General features: G+C 39.8%; 4 protein-coding genes across 5 annotated transcripts; 2 read left to right on the top strand and 2 right to left on the bottom strand.

Moving 5' to 3' along the window:
• Positions 1-1,148: 1,148 nt before the first annotated feature.
• Positions 1,149-8,307, bottom strand: lrrc2 (leucine rich repeat containing 2). The gene is made up of 9 exons (XM_089119932.1): positions 8,150-8,307; positions 7,439-7,563; positions 4,097-4,152; positions 3,866-4,022; positions 3,646-3,782; positions 2,243-2,388; positions 2,011-2,163; positions 1,792-1,919; positions 1,149-1,605 (listed from the first exon to the last, which is right to left on the bottom strand). The coding sequence occupies exons 1-9, from the start codon at positions 8,287-8,289 to the stop codon at positions 1,556-1,558; spliced, it is 1,092 nt and encodes a 363-aa protein (XP_088976058.1). The 5' UTR covers positions 8,290-8,307; the 3' UTR covers positions 1,149-1,555.
• LOC120463918 (protein FAM240B) lies at positions 8,197-22,176 on the top strand. 2 transcript variants are annotated; one of them, XM_039653183.2, is made up of 4 exons: positions 8,197-8,309; positions 19,194-19,328; positions 19,423-19,547; positions 21,833-22,176. In XM_039653183.2, exons 3-4 carry the CDS (start codon positions 19,426-19,428, stop codon positions 21,921-21,923), a joined length of 213 nt encoding a protein of 70 aa, XP_039509117.2. In that variant the 5' UTR covers positions 8,197-8,309; positions 19,194-19,328; positions 19,423-19,425; the 3' UTR covers positions 21,924-22,176. The 2 variants fall into 2 exon arrangements, with proteins under 2 accessions (XP_039509117.2, XP_039509131.2); XM_039653197.2 differs by lacking the exon at positions 19,194-19,328 and having other exon boundaries at positions 8,221-8,309.
• srp19 (signal recognition particle 19) lies at positions 21,977-23,516 on the bottom strand. Its single transcript, XM_039653174.2, has 5 exons — positions 23,359-23,516; positions 23,046-23,121; positions 22,888-22,959; positions 22,686-22,794; positions 21,977-22,424 (listed from the first exon to the last, which is right to left on the bottom strand). Exons 1-5 carry the CDS (start codon positions 23,394-23,396, stop codon positions 22,294-22,296), a joined length of 426 nt encoding a protein of 141 aa, XP_039509108.1. The 5' UTR covers positions 23,397-23,516; the 3' UTR covers positions 21,977-22,293.
• Positions 23,517-23,532: 16 nt separating this feature from the next.
• On the top strand, positions 23,533-25,753 carry shld3 (shieldin complex subunit 3). Its single transcript, XM_039653151.2, has 2 exons — positions 23,533-23,693; positions 24,499-25,753. Exons 1-2 carry the CDS (start codon positions 23,676-23,678, stop codon positions 25,501-25,503), a joined length of 1,023 nt encoding a protein of 340 aa, XP_039509085.2. The 5' UTR covers positions 23,533-23,675; the 3' UTR covers positions 25,504-25,753.
• Positions 25,754-27,281: the final 1,528 nt, after the last annotated feature.

Genomic DNA, 27,281 nt, shown 5'->3' on the forward strand with positions numbered 1-27,281 from the left:
TGAATCTGTTTTCGATTCATTCTGTTCATTGAATGAACCAAATTCGTTCATTTTGAACCTTGAACTGTTTGGACCCCATTGAAGTCCATTATATGCAGAAAATCCTGGAATGTTTTCATCAAAAACCTTCATTTCTTTTCGACTGAAGAAAGAAAGACATTGACATCTTGGATGACACAGGGGTGAGTAAATTATCAGCAAAAGTTTTTTTTAAAGTGAACTACTCCTTTAAGCATTGGTTTGCGGATCACAGCAACCAGACGAGTTCGTGAATCAATGTTTCAATAAACCACTTCATATTCCAGGATTGATTTGTGTTTTTCTCCATCGACAGCTCTTAAAAAAATCAACGTTCTTCCTCAGTGTTTCTGTCTCATATTCCAGCACAAATATATAAACATTCTTAAATCAAGAGACATTTACTGGAGAGACTAAAGATATTAGGATTAAAAAAAAATCATCAAAAATGTCCTTAACACAAGAACAAATATCCGTTTGAATATTCCACTGGCAGATATTTGTTCTGGTTTTAACTCACTTCATTTTCTTCATATCTTCAGTCATTCTCCAGTAAATGTGGCTTGATTTAGAAATGTTTCGATATTTGAGACAGAAACACTGAGGAAGAACGTCATGATTTGCAGGTTATATTTATGGCAGAAGGCAAAATAGATGAAAACATTGAAATTGCAATTCATTAAAATGGCTCTTCTTTTTAATGACATTTCTTATAAAACATTGAGTTCTATCAAACAGGATCATAATCATGCTGTTAAACATTTGGTCACATCAAAACAAACTTAATGAGGATCTCCAACGAAAACCAGATCAAAATGGGTTTGGCATCAGCGTTTTAACTAATGATGATAAACGTGAACGTTGTCAGTCAGTGTTACACATCTGACCCGCAAATATCTACACATTAAATCAAGAGACGTTTACTGGGGAAGAACAACGACGACTGAAGATATAAAGTGATTTCTGCTTAAAACAAGATAAAGAGTCGTATAGAAATCGTATTTGCCCTTATATATTGCGTTTACTTCTATTTGAAGAGTTTGAAGTGCCATTTGAAATTTTCTTCTAGAATGATCATTTTTATCAAGCTTGTATATTTAAGTTCAGTAATTTCACTTAAATGGCAATGATAATTACCAATTAATTGTTATTTAAGTGAAATCACTGAACTTAAATATACAAGTTTGATAAAAATCATCATTAAAGAAGAAAATTTCAAATGGCATTTAGAGGCTTTTGCATCTGAACTCTTCATTTGTTCTTTTTTAAACACACTTTTATTTATCATTAAACAAAACTTAACATCTTCAGTAATTTTGCTTCTCCAGTAAATGATTTAAGAATGTTTAGATATTTGGAAAACAACAATAAAACAATAGAAAAGTGCTGCTACAACAGAAATCGAAACCATTTAGATGCTCAAACTCATCTACAGTATAACCTGCATTTAAATGTGGATTGCACTCGGAATGAGAGAACTAATGACCGGATCACACTGATGATGATGATGATGATGATGGTGTGTGTTCTTCATCTTCTACAGCGAGCAGCTGAAGGACACTTTAGTGGTGTACACCGGTTGCGTGTCTGAAAGGAACATTTAAAGCTCAATATCTGTAAACGTATTATTTTTAAACACATATTTTAAGTCATCCATCCCTCTGGAAAATATTTATCCATCAGTGGAGTCCAAGACCCCAGGACTTTGTGGTTTAAATGTAAAGAACAGTACCAAACCCATGAGGTGGATGGCCAGTGTGTGTGTGACGTCACCTCTGTCCTGAAGAGACTGGATGTATGTCTGCATGAACTGCTTCTCGTGTTGATCCTGGGCTTCTGCGTCCGTCTCCGTCACGTCCTCGGCCGGAGCGCTGATGGCGTTGTCATAAAGTCGGATTAATCTACAGAAAGATCAGGATCAGACCGAGTGAGTTTGGATCAACGCTCTCAGAATCACACGAGGACAGGGTATTTCTGCTGACACACACACACTTGATGTCGGGACTGTCGACGATCTTGGACGGGATGCTGTAGAGCTCGTCGGCGCTGATGACCAGCATCTTCAGGTGCGTGAGGTTCGCCATCGCCATCGGGACGCGGCGCACTCGGTTCCTGTGGAGGAACAGCGTCTCTATAGCCTCCAGTCTGAGGAGAGAATCACAGCGTCTCATGATGAGTGTGTGAGTGTGCCTCAACAGAAACTCTCTCACACACACACACACACCGGTCGATGTCCTCAGGCAGGTCTGTGAGTCTGTTGTTGCTGATGTCTAAGCACTTCAGGTTCTCCATGCGCAGAACACAGATCGGGATGCTGGGAAACTGGTTCTCCGACACGTCCAAGTGCTTCAGTTTCCTCAGACTCCGCAGCTGAAAGAAGAACCGAAAAACATTTCCATTGAGTTATCGAAACTATATTTCAAAACATCGATTTAAAATGTTGTTGTGCTGATGACGTCACCAACCCTAGAATTTACATAAACCCCGCCCCCTGGAACGAGATTTATAAATAGAGTGCCGAAGTTACGACGTCACTCTGTAGGCCAAAACGCGAAAGTGAGTTAGCATTTTAGCACTACCGGTGTTCTGTCGATTTTTGCTGCCTTGTCGAAAAATGCTACCGTAGCGCGAATTGATCACAGAATGCCGATTAAAGTCGTATGAAATACAATTCTAAGTTATGAGTAGCTACTGTATACTGTAGACTACTGTTTTTATTTTTAAAACGGTGTGAAAAGTAAAAATTATCATAAAATATTCATCTTTGACTTGTCAAAGTACACCTTTTCTTATAGTAACTGAAACTTTCAGTTATTCCTTTTCAGCCGGCTGACCGTACAAATATTCATATGGTAGTAAGCATTTTTTAAAGGGAAATTATACATTATAACAGGAAAATGTACCTTTTGTAAAAAAATTTAAAAAAAAAAAAAACTATGAGTCTGCACATGCGCATAACCGGTAAGTAGGAAATCTCGATGGGGAACACCTGTTCTCTCGCTCTAAAGCCTGTGGGATTTTTGAATGGGTTTTTGCTAAATCCTAATTACAAAAGCCTCTAAATATTTTCAAGTTTTGATCTAGAACACACAGTTATAACCTGCTTGTGGTTTTTTTTAAACTTTATTGTGTCTGATTGTGTTTTTCTTTTTAAATTTTTATATAGGCTTCAAAATGATACATTTTGAAATAACTTGTAAAGATTATCTTGATAGACAAAACGTGTAAGGGTCACAACTCTTTGTTAAACACAGATCTTATTTTTTTGCGATTTTCCAAAAGTCTATGGGGAAAATGCATAGCTTTTCGACCGAGGGAACCCATATGCGCCGCTAGCTTCCGAGTTGTCCTACAAAGTGACGTCATCAATGACTAACTCCACATCAGATACATAAAATCGTACAGAAAAAAAAAAATACATAAAATCGTAAACTAACATTCAGAAAAACTGGGGTATTTTGAGCTAAACTTCACACACACACTCTGTGGACATCAGAGACTTGTTTTACATCTTGTGAAAAGGGCATTATACCACCACTTTAACAGAAGGGTTTGCTGGGATAGACACAAATATCTGTAAAAGAAAGAATCTAACGTTATATGAATGACAGAACTGCAGGATTGTACCTCGAAGGGAAGCTCAGACAGGCTTCTGTTTCCCGTCATCTCTAATCGTTCTAGATTCTCGCATTCTCCGAGTTCAGCTGGAATACTCTTCAGTTTATTATAATTCACATTTAATTCCCTCAGGTTGATCAGTTTCCCTGTGAAAGACGAGACGTTTGTGTGATTTCTACCGTGTGGAATGTTTAATTCGGTGTGAGATCCGAGGTTTAGCGACACATACCGATTTCCACAGGAATCCTCGTCAGTCCGTTCTTGGGAACGTCCAGAACACGCAGATCCACGAACGCCTCGATGTACGCGGGAATCTCGCGAATCTTCGTCGCGTGGATGTGCCATTCCCTCAGATACGTCATAAACTGGAGATCTTCAGGTAATTTCTGCAAATCGCAATCATAGCGAAGTCACGGAGAGCAAATGCGCTCGACAAACAAAAGCGTTTTCAGAGAGTTACCATCCATTTGTCTCCATTGAGCTCAAAAATGAACTTCTTGTTCTCGCCGTCAGTGTCTGGAGGAGGCAGAAGGTCAGAGGTCAGGGAAATATATTAAACTACAATATATTCAGAACATTTCTCACGTGATCAGTGTATTGGCTATAGTTGGTGATAAATGTAAGCAGAACTCAGTGTTTGATATTGGACTGGTTTGGTCCGTCCTTCTGTTGGACTCTCACACATGAATTATGTTGAATATCTGTCAGCTGTCCACAATTAGATAATACCAGTTTAGCTTAACCAGTGACCAAGCAATGCTTCATGTTGTTCAGTGTGTGTGTAAAAAGTTTAAAAGTTATAAAAGTATTTAGTTGGAAGTTCGACCTAACGTTTTTTAAATGTGTTGCTAAATTGAATGTGTTTTTTTAAACATTTAGAAAAACTTTCTGAGAACATTCAGAAATAATGATTTCATAACTTAGGCCCCGTCCACACTACTGCGTTTTCGTTTAAAAACGGAGAATTAAAACGAAAACGATCTCCGTCCACACTAGCGTTTTACCTGCGTATTAGAATTTATCTCCGTCCACACTAAAACGACTGAAAACACGGATCACGTGACCATTCTCCAACACTGGGCATGCGCGCGCCGGTGTAAACAGTGGTTGGCGAATCAGGAAAGGACACGTCATAACTGATGACACCCAATCATAGAGCCGAGTGTGAGCCACTGCGTCATCGTTTGTAAACTCCTCCGCTTTGTCTCGTCCACACTAAAACGCCCTCCGGAGATTTAAAACGCAAAACGCAGCTGCAGCGTTTCTAAACTTCTCCGTTTTAGGTCTTCGTTTTTCCCGTTTTAGTGTGGACGGGAGGTGCAAACGTAGCAAAAGGTCTCCGTTTTTAAACGACAACGCAGTAGTGTGGACGGGGCCTTAAAGGGGACGTCATAACCATTGTGTAGTGTGTGCAGACATGGCCGCATTAACCATAGGGCTAGGCGGGGCTTAAGCCCCGGGGCCCAAGCAAGGAGGGGGCCCGTGATTGGCTGTGGAGCAGATACTGCAAGCCATCTGATTACCAAAGCCTTACCACGCAACGTCCCCCACAAATTAGCCCTGTTATTTAGTTGCACTTTGCCTTATATTCCATGCATTATCATGGAATCATTATCATTAATAGAGACGTTCGCAAAGACCCGCCTTTTTTAGGTACTATGTGACGGGCCACGAGCCAGGCGGCTCTCGCGAGTCACGCACATCATGTTCTCATGCACTCACGCAGTGAAAAATACTTCGCGGGGCAAAGACTAACGTTACACCGAGTGATTACGAGAGAGTTCAGAGCAGCTTACTGTTGATATGAAACAAAGTCTCAACTTTCAAATATTGTCATTTAAGTAATTTAAACATTACCGTTTTCAAGTTCATGTCCACCGACTGACAGCTTTGTTGTCGGACAAAGTTGCGTATTCGGCGTTATGATTGGCCAGGCCACCTGTCAATCAAACCCCCGTAGGCATGCCAACGGCTCTGAGCAGGGCATGGTAAATTGAAACGTCAGGTTTTAATTTGATATGACAAATATATTTATTCTATATTTAACTTGTGAACGACCGACCTGCTGCTGCACGTAGGCCTATAGATGATTGCTGCCTGCGCCTTATTAGAATAGGTTATACATCAACCAATAAATCGCCTTTACTCTTCTCTTCATTCTAATCTAGTCTATTCTTAAAACACAGCGTCATCGACCCCACAAACTTTCGGTAAGTTTGAATATTAACTTGATGGATGTATAATTTTGCTTTTTGTGTTTGATTAAACTCTATATTCGCCTAAAGGACTGGCGATAATATATCCGGTAGAAATATTTAAATTTTGCTGCGCCATCATGATGTAAGTTTATCATTTAAATGCGTTTTTAAACGTTGTGGTTTGGATACAAATTATTTCAAACTGCTCAGGCACAGTGAGCAGCGGGAGAATTTATTTTGTAAATGCTGGTTTTGAGACCAAGGTAAACCATAGACTGTGGTGAACTTGAGACGGTTTTGCACAGCGCACTTGAATCCGACTCTGAGGTCTCAAAGACCCCGTTTACACCTGGTATTAAAATGCGATCTGTATCCAGATAAGTTATCCGGATAATAAGTACTGATTCCATTTACACCTGGCCACATAAATGTGTTTTTGCAAAACGGATATAAATCCGATCTTCACCTCCTGCGTTATATGCAGATTTATTGGATTGGACGCCACCAAAAACAGATCTGAGCGGCATTTTATTGATCATCAGCTAATTTCCAAATCAGAGACATCAATAAGAGAGAGTGGCAACAGGCCTGGTAAGATAATTTCGTTTCTTTACTTGAAGATGTGTTAACTGCGTCTGTGACTTACTTTCACTTTTATTTGCGATGTTTGCACGTTAAATAGACGCTCAGCTGCTCATCTGCGGTGATGCGTGTCGCGTGTCGCATCTGACTAGGCTATAACATGACATAGCCTATATAACACGCTCTCACTCGTTTATTTTTTAGCATTTTTGGGAGGAGTAAAATATACATATGTGGTTTCAACAACCAGATTGCGTTTACACCTAGTAAAGATCCGGACACAATGCGAGCCAGACTACCTCCAGATGTGGTCAGGCAGATCCGATCACGATCCGATCACAACGCGTTTACACCTTGCATTAACATGCGTTTTTTATTATCCGGATAACTTATCTGGATACAGATCGCATTTTAATACCAGGTGTAAACGGGGTCAAAGTGACAGACGCTGCTAAAGCTGCTGTCGCCATGTGTGTCAATAATGTTAATCAAACATCAGAAAGAAAGTAATTTACTGCATTTGACTGAATTACTTTTGCAAAATTAACAAGAATGAATGTTGAATTTATAGTGAAAACCATGTATTGTATATTTGATTACTTTATATAATATTATTCAGTGCTTTAAGTTTTTCATAGGTCGATTTATTGTGCCTTTGTTCTATTTTAATTTGTGACTCTTGTCATCAGTAAGCTTGAGATTATTTTCTTAAGCTACTATTATTTTTTGGTGATATTGAAGTTGGTCACAATAATTATAAAATTTTAGTCAATACATTTTGATATGATAAAAAAATCATGTTAAAAGTAACATAACTTAACTGTGAAGTATATCATAGATGGATAAAATGACTCGTAGGCTATAATAATATAACATTTAGCTCATGTAGTTGGTGACCTAAAGTGGTGGGGGGGCCCTGCAGTAACTCATAGCCCCGGGGCCCAATGAGCTCTTAATACGGCCCTGTGTGCAGAGTGTGTAGTTGATCACATGACCCGACCGGTCCAGGTAACACTGCATACCGTTGTGTAGTGTGTGTTGAGTGTGTAGTTGATCACATGATCGGTCCAGGTAACACTGCAGGGCCGAGACCTCAGCGCTCTTCAGCTTCCGGCACGCGATGCGATACTGCCACTGCTGATTCACCCTGCAAACACACACCGGCTTCATATCAGTATGCTTTTTAAAGGGCTGCTGGTATAATGCCCCTTTTTACAAGATATAGAATGAGTCTCTGATGTCTCCAGAGTGTGTGTGTGTGTGTGTGTGTGTGAAGTTTCAACTAAAGATACCCCACGGAAAAGTTTTATAGCTTGTTAAAATTGTCCCTTTTTGAGGTTGAGCAAAAACATGTCGTTTTGTGTCTGTCCCTTTAAATGCAAATGAGCTGCTGCTCTCGGCACTGTGGGCGGAGCTTCAAGAGCTCGAGCTTCAGACTCACAAACGTGCTCGACTACAACGAATCTTCCTCTTCTCAACACGGCTTGCGTGTTCCCGGGGGCGGGGTTATGTAAATTCTAGTGTTGGTGATGTCACTAACCCAGGAAGAAGCTCGTGTAGTTCCACCAGCCGTTTGTTGTAGTCCTTAAAAAACGATTTCTGTTAAATAGAATATTTCTCTTTGCTTTGAACTTTGAGCGTTGTAACTTTGCAGATGTTGTTTATGCTCAAACAGCAACTAATCTGTGTGTGTGTGTGTGTGTGTGTTTGGATGTGGAGGGAATGGTCCTCACTTGGCTAGAGCACTTTGGCTGATGCGCTCCTCCTCCTTCCTCTGCCGCTGCTTCTGCTTCCTCACTCGTCCCTCCCACAGGTCTCGGATCAGCGAGAGGTCGTACACGGGAATGTCCACGCCGATCCGCTCTGCCTTCATGATGCTGAACAACACACACCGTAAGAAACAAAACACACACACACACACACATGTGATTGAACCAGTGCAGCGACATCCTCACATACAGCAGCTGATAGAAACACACACTCACTCACACACTCACTGAAACACTCACTCACTGACTCACTCACTGACTGACTGACTGACTCACTAACACACACTCACTGACTGACTGACTCACACACACACACACTCACTCACTGACTCACTCACTCACTGACTGACTGACTCACTCACTCACACACTCACTCACTGACTCACTCACTCACTCACTCACTCACTGACTCACTCACTCACTCACTCTCTCACTGACTCACTCACTCACTGACTCACTCACTGACTCACTCACTCACTCACTCACTGACTCACTCACTCACTCACTCTCTCACTGACTCACTCACTCACTGACTCACTCCCTCACTCACTCACTGACTCACTCACTCACTGACTCACTCACTCACTGACTCACTCACACACTCACTCACTGACTCACTCACTCACTGACTCACTCACTCACTGACTCACTCCCTCACTCACTCACTGACTCACTCACTCACTGACTCACTCACTCACTGACTCACTCACTCACTCACACACTCACTCACTGACTCACTCACTCACTGACTCACTCACTCACTGACTCACTCACTCACTCACACACTCACTCACTGACTCACTCACTCACTCACTCACTGACTCACTCACTCACTCACTCTCTCACTGACTCACTCACTCACTGACTCACTCCCTCACTCACTCACTGACTCACTCACTCACTCACTGACTCACTCACTCTCTCACTGACTCACTCACTCACTCACTCACTGACTCACTCACTCACTCACTGACTCACTCACTCACTCACTGACTCACTGACTCACTCACTGACTCACTCACTCACTGACTCACTCACTCACTCACTCACTCACTGACTCACTCACTGACTCACTCACTCACTCACTGACTCACTGACTCACTCACTCTCTCACTGACTCACTCACTCACTCTCTCACTGACTCACTCACTCACTCACTCACTGACTCACTCACTCACTCACTCACTCACTGACTCACTCACTCACTGACTCACTCCCTCACTCACTGATTCACTGACTCACTCACTCACTGACTCACTCACTCACTGACTCACTCACTCACTCACTCACTGACTCACTCACTCTCTCACTGACTCACTCACTCACTCACTGACTCACTCTCTCACTGACTCACTCACTCACTCACTGACTCACTCACTGACTCACTCACTCACTCTCTCACTGACTCACTCACTCACTCACTCACTCACTCACTGACTCACTCACTCACTCACTCACTGACTCACTCACTCACTCACTGACTCACTCACTCTCTCACTGACTCACTCACTCACTCTCTCACTGACTCACTCACTCACTCACTCACTGACTCACTCACTCACTCACTCACTCACTGACTCACTCACTCACTGACTCACTCCCTCACTCACTGATTCACTGACTCACTCACTCACTGACTCACTCACTCACTGACTCACTCACTCACTCACTGACTCACTCACTCTCTCACTGACTCACTCACTCACTCACTGACTCACTCTCTCACTGACTCACTCACTCACTCACTGACTCACTCCCTCACTCACTGACTCACTGACTCACTCACTGACTCACTCACTCACTGACTCACTCACTCACTCACTCACTCACTCACTCACTGACTCACTCACTCACTCACTCACTGACTCACTCACTCACTCACTCACTCACACATTCACTCACTGACTCACTCACTCACTCACTCACTGACTCACTCACTCTCTCACTGACTCACTCACTCACTCACTGACTCACTCCCTCACTCACTCACTCACTGACTCACTCACTCACTGACTCACTCACTCTCTCACTGACTCACTCACTCACTGACTCACTCACTCTCTCACTCACTGACTCACTCACTCACTCACTCACTCTCTCACTGACTCACTCACTCACACACTCACTCACTCACACACTCACTCACTGACTCACTCACTCACTCACTCACTCACTGACTCACTCACTCACTCTCTCACTGACTCACTCACTGACTCACTCACTCACTCACTGACTCACTCACTCACTGACTCACTCACTCTCTCACTGACTCACTCACTCACTCTCTCACTGACTCACTCACTCACTCACTCACTGACTCACTCACTCACTCACTCACTGACTCACTCACTCACTGACTCACTCCCTCACTCACTGATTCACTGACTCACTCACTCACTGACTCACTCACTCACTGACTCACTCACTCACTCACTCACTGACTCACTCACTCTCTCACTGACTCACTCACTCACTCACTGACTCACTCTCTCACTGACTCACTCACTCACTCACTGACTCACTCACTCACTGACTGACTCACTCACTGACTCACTCACTCACTCACTCACTGACTCACTCACTCACACACTCAATCACTCACTCACTCACTGACTCACTCACTCACTGACTCACTCACTCACTCACTCACTCACTCACTCACTGACTCACTCTCTCACTGACTCACTCACTCACTCACTGACTCACTCACTCACTGACTCACTCACTCACTGACTCACTCACTCACTCACTGACTCACTCACTCACTGACTCACTCACTGACTCACTCACTCACTCACTGACTCACTCACTCACTGACTCACTCACTGACTCACTCACTCACTGACTCACTCACTGACTCACTCACTGACTCACTCACTCACTGACTCACTCACTGACTCACTCACTGACTCACTCACTGACTCACTCACTCACTGACTCACTCACTGACTCACTCACTGACTCACTCACTCACTGACTCACTCACTGACTCACTCACTCACTGACTCACTCACTGACTCACTCACTGACTCACTCACTGACTCACTCACTCACTGACTCACTCACTGACTCACTCACTGACTCACTCACTGACTCACTAACTCACTGACTCACTCACTGACTCACTCACTGACTCACTCACTCACTGACTCACTCACTGACTCACTCACTCACTGACTCACTCACTGACTCACTCACTGACTCACTCACTCACTGACTCACTCACTGACTCACTCACTCACTCACACACTCAATCACTCACACAATTAAAACTTAATATCTCATATCATTTAGTAAAAGTTTTGAAAAAAAAAATATTTGTGCTGGAAAACATGATCAGACACTGAGAAAGAATATACTTAATCCAGTGTGGTGAAGTATAAACTGAACCTGTGATCTCACACACACACACACACACACACACACACACACACACACACACAGCTTTAATCAGTTGTTTAGTGATAATGGAGTTCATGTAAAGCTTTCTCAGTGAACAGGAATGTCTGGCAAGATCCTCAAAGTTATGATCAAACACGATTCCTAACAGAATACTCTTAAAGTTATCCGCTCTCTAATAATCTTCTCAAAGCGTTAGCATAAATAAAAACATTATTTACACATCGTTCATGGAACATTTTTTCTATCATGTTTTGAAAAGCAAAAATCATGACTTAAACAGTCAAAATTATACATAAAAATTCTGACAAAAAGATAAAAAATTATGAGTTATATTTTTATAAGACAAATTGAAACTATGGCAGACTGAGTCAATTATATGATATATATGTATATCATGTTTTTCAAATGTTGCCACTTAACATTTAGAGAACATTTCCAACGTGACATTCCATAATGTTTGAAGATTGATACAATATTTCTTTATAACCAACAATTTAAAAAAATAAATAAATAAAAAACTGGATGTTTTGAATCTTCAGAAAACTTTCAGAAATAACATTTTTATAACTTAATACGTTCTCAGGTCATCTGTTGTGCGGCAGGAGTCTGAGGTGTTGGTGTGTGTGTGTGTGGACGGTGTGACTCAGCAACAGTCTGTTTGACCTCTAACCTTTGAAGAGTCACCCAGAGTACAGCACAACCGCATATTCACAGCACGTCTAACTAGCAGAAATATGTCATTAATAAGAGCATAATACACGTGTTAATGTGTGTGTGTGTGTGTGTGTGTGAATACCTGCGACTCCTCTGTGCTTCTGTGCGTCAGCTTCAGCTGCTTGTTTACCGGCGTCTGAATTTAGATTTCTGTTTGGACACGAGTCTATTTATATTTCACTGGGTGTGATCTGATGCCTTGTGTCTCAGTCCACACACTCATCCGTACATGACACGCATTTTATATGCTTTATTTCATTCCACAATACAAGTTAATTTAATTTGGAATCAAAGGTAACGCTGCTATCTCTGGCTTTACTTCGGATTAATTGATGGCGGTGGACTTTTGTTCTGTGTGTGATGATCACACGAATGAAATCTGAACAAAAAAAAAGAAAAAAAAGAAAATCGCATTCATGATGATTAATTCTGATTTTATTTCCATTAGACCTGTGTCTACATTGACGCTGATGCGTTAAAGAGGAGGAGCTCCCCTGTTCCAAGATGGCGGCTCTATTGACGCATTCGCCCCCAAGGGGGTAATCCATCCACCGGAAGTTGAAGCCTCGCGGGAGCTGCCATCTTGTAGCAGAACTTCACTTGCGTTAACATTCCCATTGACTCCCATTCATTTTGGCGTCACTTTGACAGCAAATAACTTTACATCTGAGGCGTTTGAAGACCCCATTTGTCCTTTATTTATTTCTAAAGAAACACAACAATGTATAAAAGGCTCCATTACCTTGTAGCTTATGTTATGGCCCTGTAGAAGCAGTTTTAGTGAAAGTAGGCTAACGATTGCGTCATACCCACACGACTCTCAGAGATTACCGTATATGTACAGGAGAAGAAGCTCGCGCGCAATCGGGGAAACGTGGAGGCAAAATGTCTATGATTCGTTCCAATGAACTGCCGTAGACAAGGCGACATCTAGTGTGTATATCTATGTGTTTAAATCAGCAGTGAGGTCCACCAGCCTGTCATGCCCGGTCCTTTCAGTGATGAGCAACTGTTCCTAATGTGGGATACTGACTGCAGGTGTGACACACACACACACACACACACATGAATCCCGAGCTCGAAGCCCTTCCCCCGGACAGCACGCCAAATATGCATTAAAATTTCTCCCTCTGATTTTTTGTAAGTGTGTGAACTAGTGAAATGAGATTACACACAGTGTGACCAGCAGAGCGCAAGCTCGGTCCAGTTACACACGGCTCATCGACAAGTCATCATCATTTTGATCAGCAGTATTATTACTGTTCATTGAAATCAATATTTTTTTCATTTTCTTTTAGTTTAACTTGATTTACTAAAATAACTTGTAGATAAAACTAATAAAAATGACAAAAACACTATATAAGTTATTAAAACACTGATCATTACATCAACTTAATATTGTGTTTTAACAGATATTTAGTAGATTTATTTTTAAGTTGTACTAACTTAATGATATTATCTTTATAATTAAAAAAATTGGCCATTCTACGGAAGAGGATTAGGGCCAAGCGATGATAAAAAAAAATGAAACCATCTTGAGATTAAAGTCATTGTAATGCGAAATTAAACTCTAAATTTCGAGATAAATAAAACCGAAATACAATCTTGAGAATTAACTCATTAAATATTGATAATAAAGTCGAGTTTATTCTTACGATTATTTCGACTTTTTTTTCAAAATATGTTAAAGATATTGTGCTGAAAACTATTGATTTCTAAGTGAAATACATCAGATTAATAGTTTAAAATTAGTTAAACAACTTAATATTTGTGAGTAATCGACAAAAAATTAGTTTATGCTGCAAATGATTGTTAAACCTCAAACTCAAAGTAGTTTGTTGGTTAAACATAGTTTTATTATTGTTTTTTCAATGTATGCAAACTGTTGTTTTTTAATTTAGCCAAAACATTATTTAATTAGAGTAAAGATTCATTGGTTCAATCTAGAACTCTGGGGTTCTTGACTCGTTTTTACCAAATGTCGCTTTTCCCCTGTTTTGTGTTTAAGGACTTTTATTGTGTTTATGCCTTCGCTTCCTGTGTCTGTTTGTAGTTCTGTTGTTGTTCTGCTGTTTCCCTGTTATCTCGTAAGCTTCTCTGTGTGTAAATGTTTCAGTCACGTTCATGTTGGCTTTCTTCCTCTCTATGAGGATTACCCTTTTCTTTCTTTAATAAATACAATTTGTTAAATAAGTGAATAAGGAATTGCTAAATAAGGAAAGATTATTGAATTTATTGTAGTTATTATTTAAATGTATTTTCTATTGACAAAGTATGTTTATACAAGATGTGGGATGAAATGATCCTGAAAGGTTCTGTATTTGAAGCCTTTAAATGTCATATAGGCTAGTTCCTGTTCTTCTGCACTCAAAAAACAAAAAAAGGTCCAAAAGCTGACGCTGGGGTGATCCCTCAATAGGTTCAGCGCTGTACCTGAAAAGTCTATATTAGTACCTCAAAGATACACTCTAAAAAAATCTTGGGTTATTTTTTTCTACCCAAATCCTGGGTTGAGCCTTTTGGGTCAGTTGTTTGGGTTATTTTCCCAGTGTTTGGGTATTTGTAATTACAACATTTTTTCTTTTGTCAAATCAACTTGAATAATTTATAATATTTTGAGTTTCTGATGATTTAATCAATCTCCTTCATTGTTTCAAGCCTTGTGATTATTATGGCTTATAGATATGAAAACCTTTTCACTATATTATAATTTTGAATTTGGGATTATAACAAATAAAGGCTTGAAATATCTCACTTTGCATGTAATGAGTCTATATAATATATTAGTTTCACCTTTTAAGTTGATTTGAAGTTTGAGCTTTTGTCCGATATTCTAATTTTTCGAGTTTCTTCTGTATACCGGCACCAAAAGCGTACATTTGACATATATTAGAACATTATGACAGCTTTTGTACCTTTTCTTCTCTCTCTCTCAGTGAGGGAAACACAATGATCTGGGTGAATGTCAGCGGATCTGCTGTCACTTCATCTGATATCTGTTAACTTGTTAAAGCTGGCGAGTGTGTGTGTTTGTGTGTGTTGTTTAATCTCATCTCCATGTCAGTGACTCCGGCTTCGGCCAAGAGCCAATAAACTCATCCGGCCTTTCTCTAAACTCTACAGCAAGCTTACATTTGTTAACATCAACTCACATACTTCTTAATAGAGCCAGGCCGATATTATCGGCCGATATTAGGCATTTTCCAAACTATCGGTATCGACAGTTATAATGGCCGATAAATGAATATTTCAAAAATAAAATAAAAACGGACGAAACACACTTGAACCATGTCATGAGTGTTGGAGTTGTATAGTTTGTCCACCAGAGGGCGCTCAGTCATCAGTCTGTTCTGTTGTGACAATAAAAGAAACAAGTTTCTTTATAAAATGCATTAGTTAAAACTCATAAATAACTACAAATAACTAATGTTAGGGAAATCTGTTCATTTTTTGTTGTGCGTTTCGATATATCGGATTTTAAAACCAACAAATATTTGTATCGGTATCGGCCTTCAAAATCCTTCATCGGTCGGCCTCTACTTCTTAATGCATTTACTTATTCTAGGTGATGATCGTTTCAATATTGCAAAAATCAAAAATTTTATCTGTTGTTATTATTAAATTGACATGAACTTTGTAAGTCATAGAAGCGATTAATAATGCATGAATGTAAATAGTTAGTCTCACTGCACATTTTAAAACAACATCATTTGATATTTCTGAATAAAGAAAAGTGTGAAAATTATATTATTGTAGTAAATGTATTTAAATTCAGACATTGAAGCATACGCTCAGATTCCCTCGATGTTAACCTCATTTTGACCCGGAGAGGATTTTCTTTTTCCTGAAAATGCTAGTTAATATTTTTTGCATTGGACTAAAACTTACTTTTCTCACACATATAACTTTCGTATTTATTTATTTTTTACCTTTTTACAAAAATTACCCGCTTACAAAAAAAAAAAAAAACCTAAATCTCTCAAAATGCTGTTCTATCATCAAATATTTTTTTTTACCAGCCCGTGTTCTTTCAGTCAGCACAGGTTCTGTATGGATGTTTGGGTCGGATTGATCGTGGACCTCACTGATGATCTGAGCTCATGCTTCTCATGAATTGACATTTGCATCACACTAACTCTCTCATGAGCTTACATCAAGTGTGTGTGTGTGTGTGTGTGTGTGTGTAAAATCCTCGATGCAGGGTCAGAAAACATCCATCCAGCAAAGGTTATTTTAAAACAATGACTCCATGAGTCTGTGCAGCTGCGACTGCTGTCTTAAGCAGCATTAGTGTCTTCTATCACAACGACACACCGCCGAGACGCAAATAGAGCTAAGACCTCGAGATCAGGACAAATCACGCCCAGAAGACATGAAGTGTCACACTTGTGGTCGGATTTGTATCGCACCCAAATTTTCCAGATACATTTGGCCTTGTGTAAAAGGGCAACGAAACGAGCGGGTGTTAATGTGCTGTAATGTGCAGAACAATACATCAGATCCACAGCCATCGCCGTTCATATCTGTTCATTTACAGACTCTTCTCAGCGGACAGGAACGTTATGAACAAAAATAGGTCTTTAATAATGTTCTCAAAACATCAGCGCAACAATATTATGCATTGATACGTTTATATTGTTACTATGTTACGAACGCTCAGAGAACATTCAAAAGTAGCGTTCCCATAATGTGCGAAGAATGAGGAAATTGAATGTTTTGAACATTCAGAAACGATATTTTTTTTCCCTATCAAGGCTATTACGGAAGTCGTATGTGGGAACTCCTCCCCTTCTTCACTTCTGCTGAAATCTTATAGGCTAACGCCAGCCGGGCTGGCCAATTGACGTAAAATATGCAAATACTGAAACACCGTGTCAATTTCCTTCAGAATCTCGCTCAAATTGTGTGCTAGAAAGCTGATACTCCAAACTATTAGTATTAGTATCTTGCATATTTGACAGTTTAAGCGCAATACGACGTGAAAGAGAACTTAGTGTAATACTCACGTGACGCTCCGTCGGATATCCAGCTTTCTGCGCAAATGATTCGTGTGTGTGTGCTCAGAAAACCATATTTCACAAGTTTACACTGATGTGACTTTAAAACGCATGCAGATAATCAATAATCATGATGATGAAGAACTGCAACGTCACCTGAGCACCATAGAAATTTTCGGCAGAGTATTTGAGGCACGAGCTGTACAGGCTCCGCCCTCTTCTGGAAAGGGGGCGCAGCAACATATAATTTGCATTTAAAGACACATGCGCGAAAACAGCATGTTTTTCCTTCCTCTGAAAAATGTCCATTTATAACAGGGTGTAACAACTGATCTGTGGGGTATTTTGAGCTGAGACGTCAAACACACATTCTGGGACTCCTCAGAACATTATAGGTCCCCTTTAAACACCTGATTAATCTGGATGAAATTTCAATTAGATTGAAAGATAATCCAGGAAAAAACGGGTTAAAAATAACTTGCACACGTGTGCAGTGCCATAATACTTATGTTTAATAACCCTCTGGGGTTGTTCGACCCAAATGGACCCGAAGAATTTAAATAATTGTTGTTGTTTTTTAAATCAGAGCTTCCTCGGAATGGTCCGAAATTTGGTGACTTTGTTGGTATTTGAACGCACAAAAAAAAATTGGGGACAGGATGTGAGTAGTCTTAGTGGTTGTAAAAAAAAATAGTCACACTTGGGGTGTTCGGGTCCAAATGGACCCACATGGAAAATAAAAGGGAAATTGGCAAAAATGTGAAAATACTGAGTTTTTTTGTGCGTACAATCTACAAATCAGCCACGATCTTGAAAAAAAGCACACAACAGTGAAGGGGTGAATCTATAAAACATCAAGAGTGCAAAACAGACACATTCACACACACACACACACCAAAAAAATCAGATTATACATGTGTTTTGCATTTTTTAAATGCTCAGTTTGTCCACCAGATGGCATCCATCTCATTTCAAAAATTGCTTTTATGAGGCCTAGGCTTGACTCTAAAATGAAATACAGCTTTAAAAAAAATAATTTAAAAAAATATATTTTTTCTATTATGTTCAATTGTGGGGAATTTTGTCATAATTTATGCATTAATACTAATTATAAAAAAAAAATATTTTTGAAATTTTCTCAAAACACCAAAAAAGAAAAGAAAAAATATTATAAAAAACGAGTAAAAAAAAAAAATCATGATTTTTTTTTTTTAAATATGAATCCCGCCCTTTTAGGTCCATTTGGACCCGAACACCCCGAGTGTGACTCTGAAACGAACAACCCCGGAGGGTTAAGGACATTTTATGTCGTAAGCGTTTATTTTTTTACGCCTTAAAAATGTGGGCGGGGCTTGATTGTGTCTGTGGGGAATTGATTGGATGTTTGTGGTTTGCTATTGGCTGATCTCGTGTGAGTGACAGGTCATAGCCCCGCCCACATCATCAGAGAAGAGGAACTGATTCTGATTCCAGATTACTAACGCTATAATGATGCGCCGCACACACATAAGTCATTTAGAACAAACCCTGCAATATTCTACACTAAAGGTCAATTTTAATGAGCTGCTGGTGGACGCACAGATGCGAGAGATGTTCCTCTGAACACGCAAGTGCAGATTGAGCCGTGACACACGTGTTTTAATGCGTCTGTCACTTGATGATTAGACGGGGTTATTTTAGATGCAATGGTGCTTTACAACATATGCGAGATGTTTTCCACCTTAAAAATACATTCTTCATGTAATGGATGCAGGCGGATATCAGGTGTGAAGTCCCGAGTGTGACACTGTGAGTGTGTGTGTGTGTGTGTTGCTGAGATGTGAACATGATACTGTCATCAGGTGTTTGCAGTGATAAGTTCATTAGTGTTCACGGTTTTGTTTGTCCATCGACAGCGAGGAGAGAAAGGCCGAGCGATCTGAAATAAACTCGAGGAGGAGCTCGGACACACACGCCGTTACAGACGCTGATGATGACACGTATAAAGACACACACACACCGCGTCGTCGTGCTGAACAGCTCAATCACAGGTCACTACACACAACACTCACTTCAGTTTATTCTTTCCTTTGGAGACGTGACCTTTGACCTCTGATGATGATGATGATGTTGTTCTCTCCACAGGACATGAGTTCTGCTCTCATTCATGACAAACTCTTCATCAAGACGTTCTGGGAGCAGAAGATCGTCAATCACAGTCACATGAGAGACGTGGAGGAAGACAGGATGAAGAAGAGCGCTCTCACCAAGTAAGTCACACACACACCACCTGCGCTTTCATCACCGTACACTCTTACTGAGGTTTTCTTTCCTTCAAAGCACTGTTGTGTTAATACAGGCAATTCTGCATATATTAAAGCGCTGGACTGAACAATATAATACAGGTGAACCTCGCAAAATTAAAGAATATGGTGCAAAAGTTCAGTAATTCAACTTAAAAGGTGAAACTAATATATTATATAGACTCATTACATGCAAAGTGAGATATTTCAAGCCTTTATTTGTTCTAATTGTGATGATTATGGCTTACAGATATGAAAACCTTTTCACAATATACTAATTTTTAATTTGGTTTAAGTCATAATCATCACAATTATAACACATAAAGGCTTGAAATATCTCACTTTGCCTGTAATGAGTCTATATAATATATTAGTTTCACCTTTTAAGTTGAATTACTGAACTTTTGCACCATATTCATATTTATACAGGTGAGTTTCACCTGTATAATATATCCTGAATAATTAAAAAATAAAGAAAATAAACTTTTCAAACCCAATATATATTTTTTTAATGCTTGGCAATGATTAATCACTTTCAAAATAATTTTGTATATATACACATGCATGTATATATTCAAGAAATATGTGCATGCTTATTTTGTATATATATTTATACATAGAAATATATATTTTATATTCTTAAATATATACATGCATGTGTGTGTATTTATATATACAAAATAATGAAACACACACATATTATGTAAACACACACTTTTATTTTGAATGCGATTTACCGTTGCTCAGCTAAAAAAAAATGTTCTGCTTTATTATTATTATAATACACATGAAGCGGGTGTGAAGGGACATTGGGTGTGTGTTTCTGAGCTGATATTTAATATCCCGCGTCCTGCTGACCACAGAAGATTATCAGCCTCCAATCAATAATCCAGGACAGCTGTGCAGCAAATACAATATTATAAACACTCGTTCCCACATGTAGTATATTGAGAGATTTATTTAAGATAAGCTTAAAATAAAAAGAGAAAATAATTAATACATCTATTCACTGCAGTTCAAAAATGCAAGATTTAATTCATCATGGATGCATTAAATTGACCAAATTGACATTTTATAATGATACAAAAGATTCTATTCCAAATAAACGCTGTTCTTTAGAACTTTCTATTCGTCAAAGAATCCAGAAAAATAAAATGTATCAGTTTCCACAAATATATGAAGATCATCGTATTACTTGTCTGAGCTCATGTTTATTTAAAAAAGGTTAATGGTGTCGTACTTTTTTATTGTTTATCTTGTTTTTTTGTTCTCGATCTTTTATGTAGAGTTATAGTAGTGTATCCTGGAAGTTGCTTTATAAATAAAAGTACAGCACTTATCCGAAATAGAATCTTTTATAACATTATAAATGTCTTTAATGTCACTCTTGATCAATTGAATGTATCCTTAATGAATAAAAGTATTGATTTCTTTTATTTCTTTCCCCCAATAAATAAAATAAAAATTCTTACCGACCCCAAACTTTTGAACGGTAGTGTTTAATATTACAAAATCTTTCTATTCATCAAAGAATCCTGCAATAAAAATTTAAATAACAGTTTTGAACACTGATTGAACACTGAACAATCCTGTACATTGTATTGTTCTAATGCAAATCAGCTGTTTTCTATGTAAATATACAGTAAATTGTAATTTATTTCTGTGTTCAAAGCTGAATTTACAGCATCATTACTCCAGTCTTCAGTGTCACATGATCCTTCAGAAATCATCAATTCAGATTATTATCTATGTTGAAAAGAGTTCATGTTTTTAGTGGAAACTAGTACATTTTATTTTTCAGGATTTTTTGATTAGAAAGTTCATAAGAACAGCATTAATTTGTAATAGAATCGTTTGTAACAATTTGATCAGTTTAATCGTCCTTGATGAATAAAATATTGTTTTAAAGTAAACATACCCCTAACTTCCACAGAAAATATGAACTGTTTTCAACATTGATAAGAATGTTTCTTGATCATGTATAATCCTCATATTAGAGTGATTTCTGAAGGATCATGTGACACTGAAGACTGGATTAATGATGCTGAAAATCACAGGAATAAATTACACTTTACTGTATATTCACATAGAAAACAGATGATTCACATTAGAATAATATTTCACTGTTTTACTGTATTTATGATTTAATAAACGTAGCATTAGTGAGCAGAAGTGTCACTGGTGAATATGCTTGAAATAAACTGTTTTCTGCAGAGTTGAATATGATGAACAGGACGTCCCGTGTGTTTCAGGCTGCGTGACGAGTGGCTCGAGAGACTGGAGGCTCGGACCAAACATCTGAAGAACTTCAGTAACCGCGAGACGAACTCGAGCGCCGCATGACGAGGAGCTCACACTGATCCGATGCCACAATAAACACACACACACTCCTGAGCTGTGTTCGATTCTCTTTATTTCACACTCACAAACGACAGATGGAAATATTCAGGCTCTGAACAGGTGCAGTGAAGGACACCCAAACACTGATCCGACACACACACACACACACACGAGTATTTCAAGCTCTGTCAGCGCTCGTCGTTTAAACTCAATCCATCATGAGTGATTAACAAAACTCTGTCTCCTGAAAGTAAAAGATCAAAAAACAAAAATCTGATGTTTAAACGAAAGTGTTTATCATTGAAAGCGTCCGTCTGGAGTCCGTCAACGGAGAAACAAAATGGAGGCGCGATGCGGTGACCCTCCTCATCCTCTACTTCTTCTTCTTCTTCCCTTTCTTCCCCCCCTCCCCCGGCTGGGCTCCGGCCTCGGCTCCGCCGCTCTTCTGCGTTCGGCTCTTCAGTTTCGGGATCATCTCCGCCGCGTAAAACATCACGTCCTTTCCTGGAGGCAGAGAGAAGAGTGGTGTCATTTCCCCTCGTTATACGGTGAATTTAACGGCGTAATATTGTTTTTATTTCTAGTGGAGAAAACACACATCTCAGTGCTTAATACACACGAGTCTGTAGATTTCAATCTTTAAAGGCGGTGAGTTTGAAGTGTGGGTGTGTGCGTGTGTGAGAGAGAGAGAGAGACAGAGTCTATATGTGAGAGAGGGAGTGTGTGAACTGATGATGATGATGGAAACACTTTAAAATGATTTACTGGACGCAAACTTCTCCTGGCAGAGACTTCCGTCCTCGAGTTTGATCTGGATGCGAACTCTCCCTCTGAACTGCACGTCTCGGTTCCACTCGCGCGGATACATCTTGTTCTGCGAGAGAAACACTGATGATGTCATGACTCATACAGGAGAATCCACACTGATGACGTCATGAGAGTCTGCTCGTTTGAGTGACAGACGAACCTCCACCAGAACATTGAGTCCAGCGGCGACCAGAACATCTCGGATCTCAGTGCAGGACGGGTTCTCCACAGCCTGAGGAACACACACACACACATACATACATCAACACTAGCGAGCAATGCTGTCAGTCTCTCTCTCTCACACACACACACACTCACCTTCTCTGCAGCGATTCTTCTGCCTTCTGCTAATGTCTTTTTACTGTTGATGTACGATGGATAAATACACATAAACCTGGAGGATAAACACTGATTAAAGATCAACATGTCAATATGCAAGACTACTCACTCTCATTGTGTGTTTGTGTATACATAAATTCAATCCCACACTCTCTGTTTCTCACTCGCGCGCACACACTCACATTTACACAAACACACTCTCTGTCTCTCTCTCTCTTTTATCAGTCACTCACTCATACACTCTCTCTCTCAGTTTAACAGATGTAATAATGTAAGCACAGCTGACACTGACCGCTCTTTATCCGCCGGGTTCGTCGTTAGATACGCCATGTCTCCAGATTCTCCTCAGTGTATTCCCTGTTTATAAAGTACACGTTTGATTCCTAACGAGTGGAAGTGAAACGCTGATGAGTGTTTCTGTGTGTACACGACACATCCGGCAGAGTGGGCGTGTTCTCCCTCTCGTCTTCAGTGTTTCCGGTATGGCGTCAGTCACAGCGTCGCCTGTTGGCCCAGAGAGAGAGCTAGCTATTAGCATGTTAGCATGTTGAATGTTTACTTTGAGCGCGATCACAAAACTCGATAACATGTTTTTAAAGATCATGAAATATGTCTCAGGAAATGAAGGTGAGTTAAAGAGTAAGTGATTGTTAATGTGATATATCGTTTTCACAAACCTGAAAGTTAACTAGCAAAATTTTATCTGTGTATTATTCCTATGTGTAACTAACTACACGCGTTTTGTGTAGGTCTGTATTTACTACCAGTCAAACATTAGGATTTTTGTTCGTTTTAAATGTTTCTGGAAGAGTCTCTTCTGCTCTCCAAGGCTGTTTATTTGCTCAAAAATATAGTAAAAATAGTCATTGTTTTCTATGTGAGTATATAGTAAAGTGTAATTTATTCCTGTGATTTTCAGCATCATTACTCCAGTGTCACATGATCCTTCAGAAATCACTCTAATATGAGGATTACATGATCAAGAAACATTCTTCTCAATGTTGAAAACAGTTCATATTTTCTGTGTAAGTTAGGGGTATGTTTACTTTAAAAAAAATACTTTTATTCATCAAGGACGCATTAAACTGATCAAATTGTTACGAACGATTCTATTTCAAATTAATGCTGTTCTTATGAACTTTCTAATCATCAAATAATCCTGAAAAACAAAAAATATGAACTCTTTTCAACATAGATAATAATCTGAATTGATGATTTCTGAAGGATCATGTGACACTGAAGACTGGAGTAATGATGCTGAAAATCACAGGAAAAAAATACACTTTACTGTATATTTACATAGGAAACAGCTGATTTGCATTACAATAATATTAACTGTTTTTACAGTATTTTTGCACAGCCTTGGTGAGCAGATGAGACTCTTTCACGCACATATAAAGTGTACATAAAGACGAGTTGTGTGTGTTGTCAGGAGGATGTGAGTGTGTATTTCCATCCGCTGCTGGAGCTCAGAGACGTCGTGCTCCTCACACAGAGAGTTCTCCAGGACTTTCCCAACACAATCCTGCCTGAATTCAAACCCTGGTTTCCGTCAGCGTCAGACTCCCGAAAACCCATCAGACCCCGGAAACCTCCACCTCTGATCTCCTCCTCTGAGATCATCACACGCCAGATCCCAAACGAGATCCCACACCAGATCCCAAACGAGATCCCACACCAGATCACACACCAGATCTCAAACGAGATCCCACACCAGATCCCAAACGAGATCACACACCAGATCCCAAACGAGATCACACACCAGATCCCACACCAGATCCCAAACGAGATCACACACCAGATCCCACACCAGATCCCAAACGAGATCACACACCAGATCCCAAACGAGATCCCACACCAGATCCCAAACGAGATCACACACCAGATCCCAAACGAGATCACACACCAGATCCTAAACGAGATCCCACACCAGATCCCAAACGAGATCCCACACCAGATCCCAAACGAGATCACACACCAGATCCCAAACGAGATCACACACCAGATCCCACGGGAAGCTTCAGACTCCAGATCCCAGAGTAAACCCGTCCCGGATCCTCAGAGGTTCGAGCGCTCGTGGTGTGTGATCTCACAGAGATCCGCTCCGCTCCGGATCCCACGCTCCTTCTCTCGTCCCTTCCGGCGGATCATCGAGGATCACGGGCTGGATCTGCGTCAGCGGGTGAAGTGGGTTGTGTGTGAGCGTAACTGTGGCTCTCGCGACATGGAGGATCTGTGGCGGGATCTGATCCGGGCCGTCCGGCGTTCCCGAATGCCCTCCTGCAACGCAAACTTCCAGCGAGCGCTGGCGCAGATCTGGCTTTACTGCGACGTCCGCTACTGCGAGGATATCGGGGACTTCCTGAAGCAGGAGTTCCAGCTCTGTGGGAAAATCACTCTGACGGTGCATAAACTCGGAGAATTAATTAAGCTATGAGGTTTTATTGACTTACTGGAAATGTGAACACATCTCGTATTTATAAATGGGCCATAAATTAATTGTTTGTTTTTATATGATATGATGCTCCTCCTGAAGCAGGAGTTCCAGTTCTCAGGGAAAATCACACTGACGGTGAATAAACTTGGATAATTAATTACGTTTTTAATGACTTACTGAAAATGTGAAACAGAGTGAAAATATATCATATTTATTATTGGCAATAAATGTTGTTTGTTTTTATATGGTATGTATTTCACACCCAATGTGCGGTGCGTTTCACTGTCGTCGTGGATCCATCTATCTAATGTTTGACTAGCACTGATTACTCTGATGTTCTGTCAGTGTTTCTGCCTCGTTTTCCAGCACGAATATCGAAACATTCTTAAATCAAGATACATTTACTGGAAAAGCAAAATGACAATAAGAGTGTTTCGATATTTGTGCCGGAAAACAAGACAGAAACAGTCCAGAGTAGACCTGCGTTATAGTGTGTGTGCAGCGTTTGTTTTCCAGATCTGGAGTGTGTTTCCCAAAACCAACCAAGGTTGCAAGTTCCGTCGTTCCCATAGAGTTCAGTGGAAATAGCAATCCTATTTGTCTTGTCCACTGATGCTTTTGGGGAAACGCACCCCAGAACGATTCCTCGGATCATGTGATCAGACTCATTTTCATCTGATTAAGAGAAGAAACTCATTTCTCCATTGATTTTTGCTGCATCCAAATGGGTAAGTCATGACATTACTGTGCGATGTTTTTCATTTTAGAATGTGATTTCCACTTGCACTGGACTCAAGTAGCCTATTTTAACCAGTTTGAATGTTTCAAATTACAACTCAGTAATGAGATTCAGCCAGTTTATTAGACACAACAGTAAGCATCAGCCGAGCAATCAAATGAATAATCTGTGAACTAGCTTGATTTCATCATCATGATTCTTTTGAACTCCTATTGGCCAATACTCTGATTGATTGGTTGGTATCTTGTTGCTGTGAAACTCATGATCTTCATCTGTTCCAGGTGTGATGATGATTGTGTTGATTGCGACTGAACACTTTTTACACGTGATGGTGATCATGCGATTCATTTGCTTTATTTCTTCCAGCTGCTTTGAAGCGTTTAATCTGCTCTTTATATTGCTCTAATATTCTGATAGTTCCAAACTAATCAGACTTCTAATGATGCCTGAATCATAATCATACACTGATCGCTCATTGGCCAGAGCAGAAATTAGCGTTTTCCTCCATTCTGGCACTGATGGCGTTTCGGTTCCCTATCGCCTTTGGCTTGGCTTGCTTAGTTTTGCCTACTTAATATTTAACATTAAATTAATATTCAGCAATTTTATTGATCTCCTGCATTGACACTATTATACAAGAACTGAACTGAGCTGGACGATGACGTCACGGTTTGCTCCAGAGCGGCTATATGAACTAAATTAATAACTTTGTTTACAACAAAAATGAACCACTGAACTTACAAGCTGACTGTGACGCATGTGACGCTTCTAGATAAACTTTGTTGCATTATTCTTCTTTTTTCTCTGTAAAGCTGTTTTGAAACACTAAAACGCGCTGTGTAAATAAAGATGAGTTGATATGACTTTAAAATGTTGTAACTCGTGTGACGTACGTTTATATCTTGGCATCAGCATTTCGGAATTAACCGTTAAAATGTTGAAATATTGATTCTCAGATAGCACACTTAGATCACGGTGACGTCATTTGATTTCCGTGTTTACATTTGGAAGAGTTTTCTCATCTGCAATACGTCTATAT

This window comes from Pimephales promelas, chromosome 14 (genome assembly GCF_988280905.1).
Source record: "Pimephales promelas chromosome 14, fPimPro1.hap1.1, whole genome shotgun sequence".
Lineage (NCBI taxonomy): Eukaryota > Metazoa > Chordata > Actinopteri > Cypriniformes > Leuciscidae > Pimephales > Pimephales promelas.

Coding starts and splice junctions, on each gene's coding strand:
- srp19 (XM_039653174.2), bottom strand. CDS start 23,396: ATGGCGTATCTAACGACGAACCCGGCGGATAAAGAGCG. Junction 22,960..23,045: donor GAAGAATCGCTGCAGAGAAG/GTGAGTGTGTGT, acceptor TGTGTTCCTCAG/GCTGTGGAGAACCCGTCCTG. Junction 22,425..22,685: donor CCAGGAGAAGTTTGCGTCCA/GTAAATCATTTT, acceptor CTCTGCCTCCAG/GAAAGGACGTGATGTTTTAC.
- lrrc2 (XM_089119932.1), bottom strand. CDS start 8,289: ATGAAGGCAGAGCGGATCGGCGTGGACATTCCCGTGTACGACCTCTCG. Junction 4,153..7,438: donor TCAACACACACTACACAACG/GTATGCAGTGTT, acceptor TGCCTCCTCCAG/ACACTGACGGCGAGAACAAG. Junction 1,606..1,791: donor CCAGTCTCTTCAGGACAGAG/GTGACGTCACAC, acceptor TGTTCCTTTCAG/ACACGCAACCGGTGTACACC.
- LOC120463918 (XM_039653183.2), top strand. CDS start 19,426: ATGAGTTCTGCTCTCATTCATGACAAACTCTTCATCAAGACGTTCTGG. Junction 19,548..21,832: donor AAGAAGAGCGCTCTCACCAA/GTAAGTCACACA, acceptor CGTGTGTTTCAG/GCTGCGTGACGAGTGGCTCG.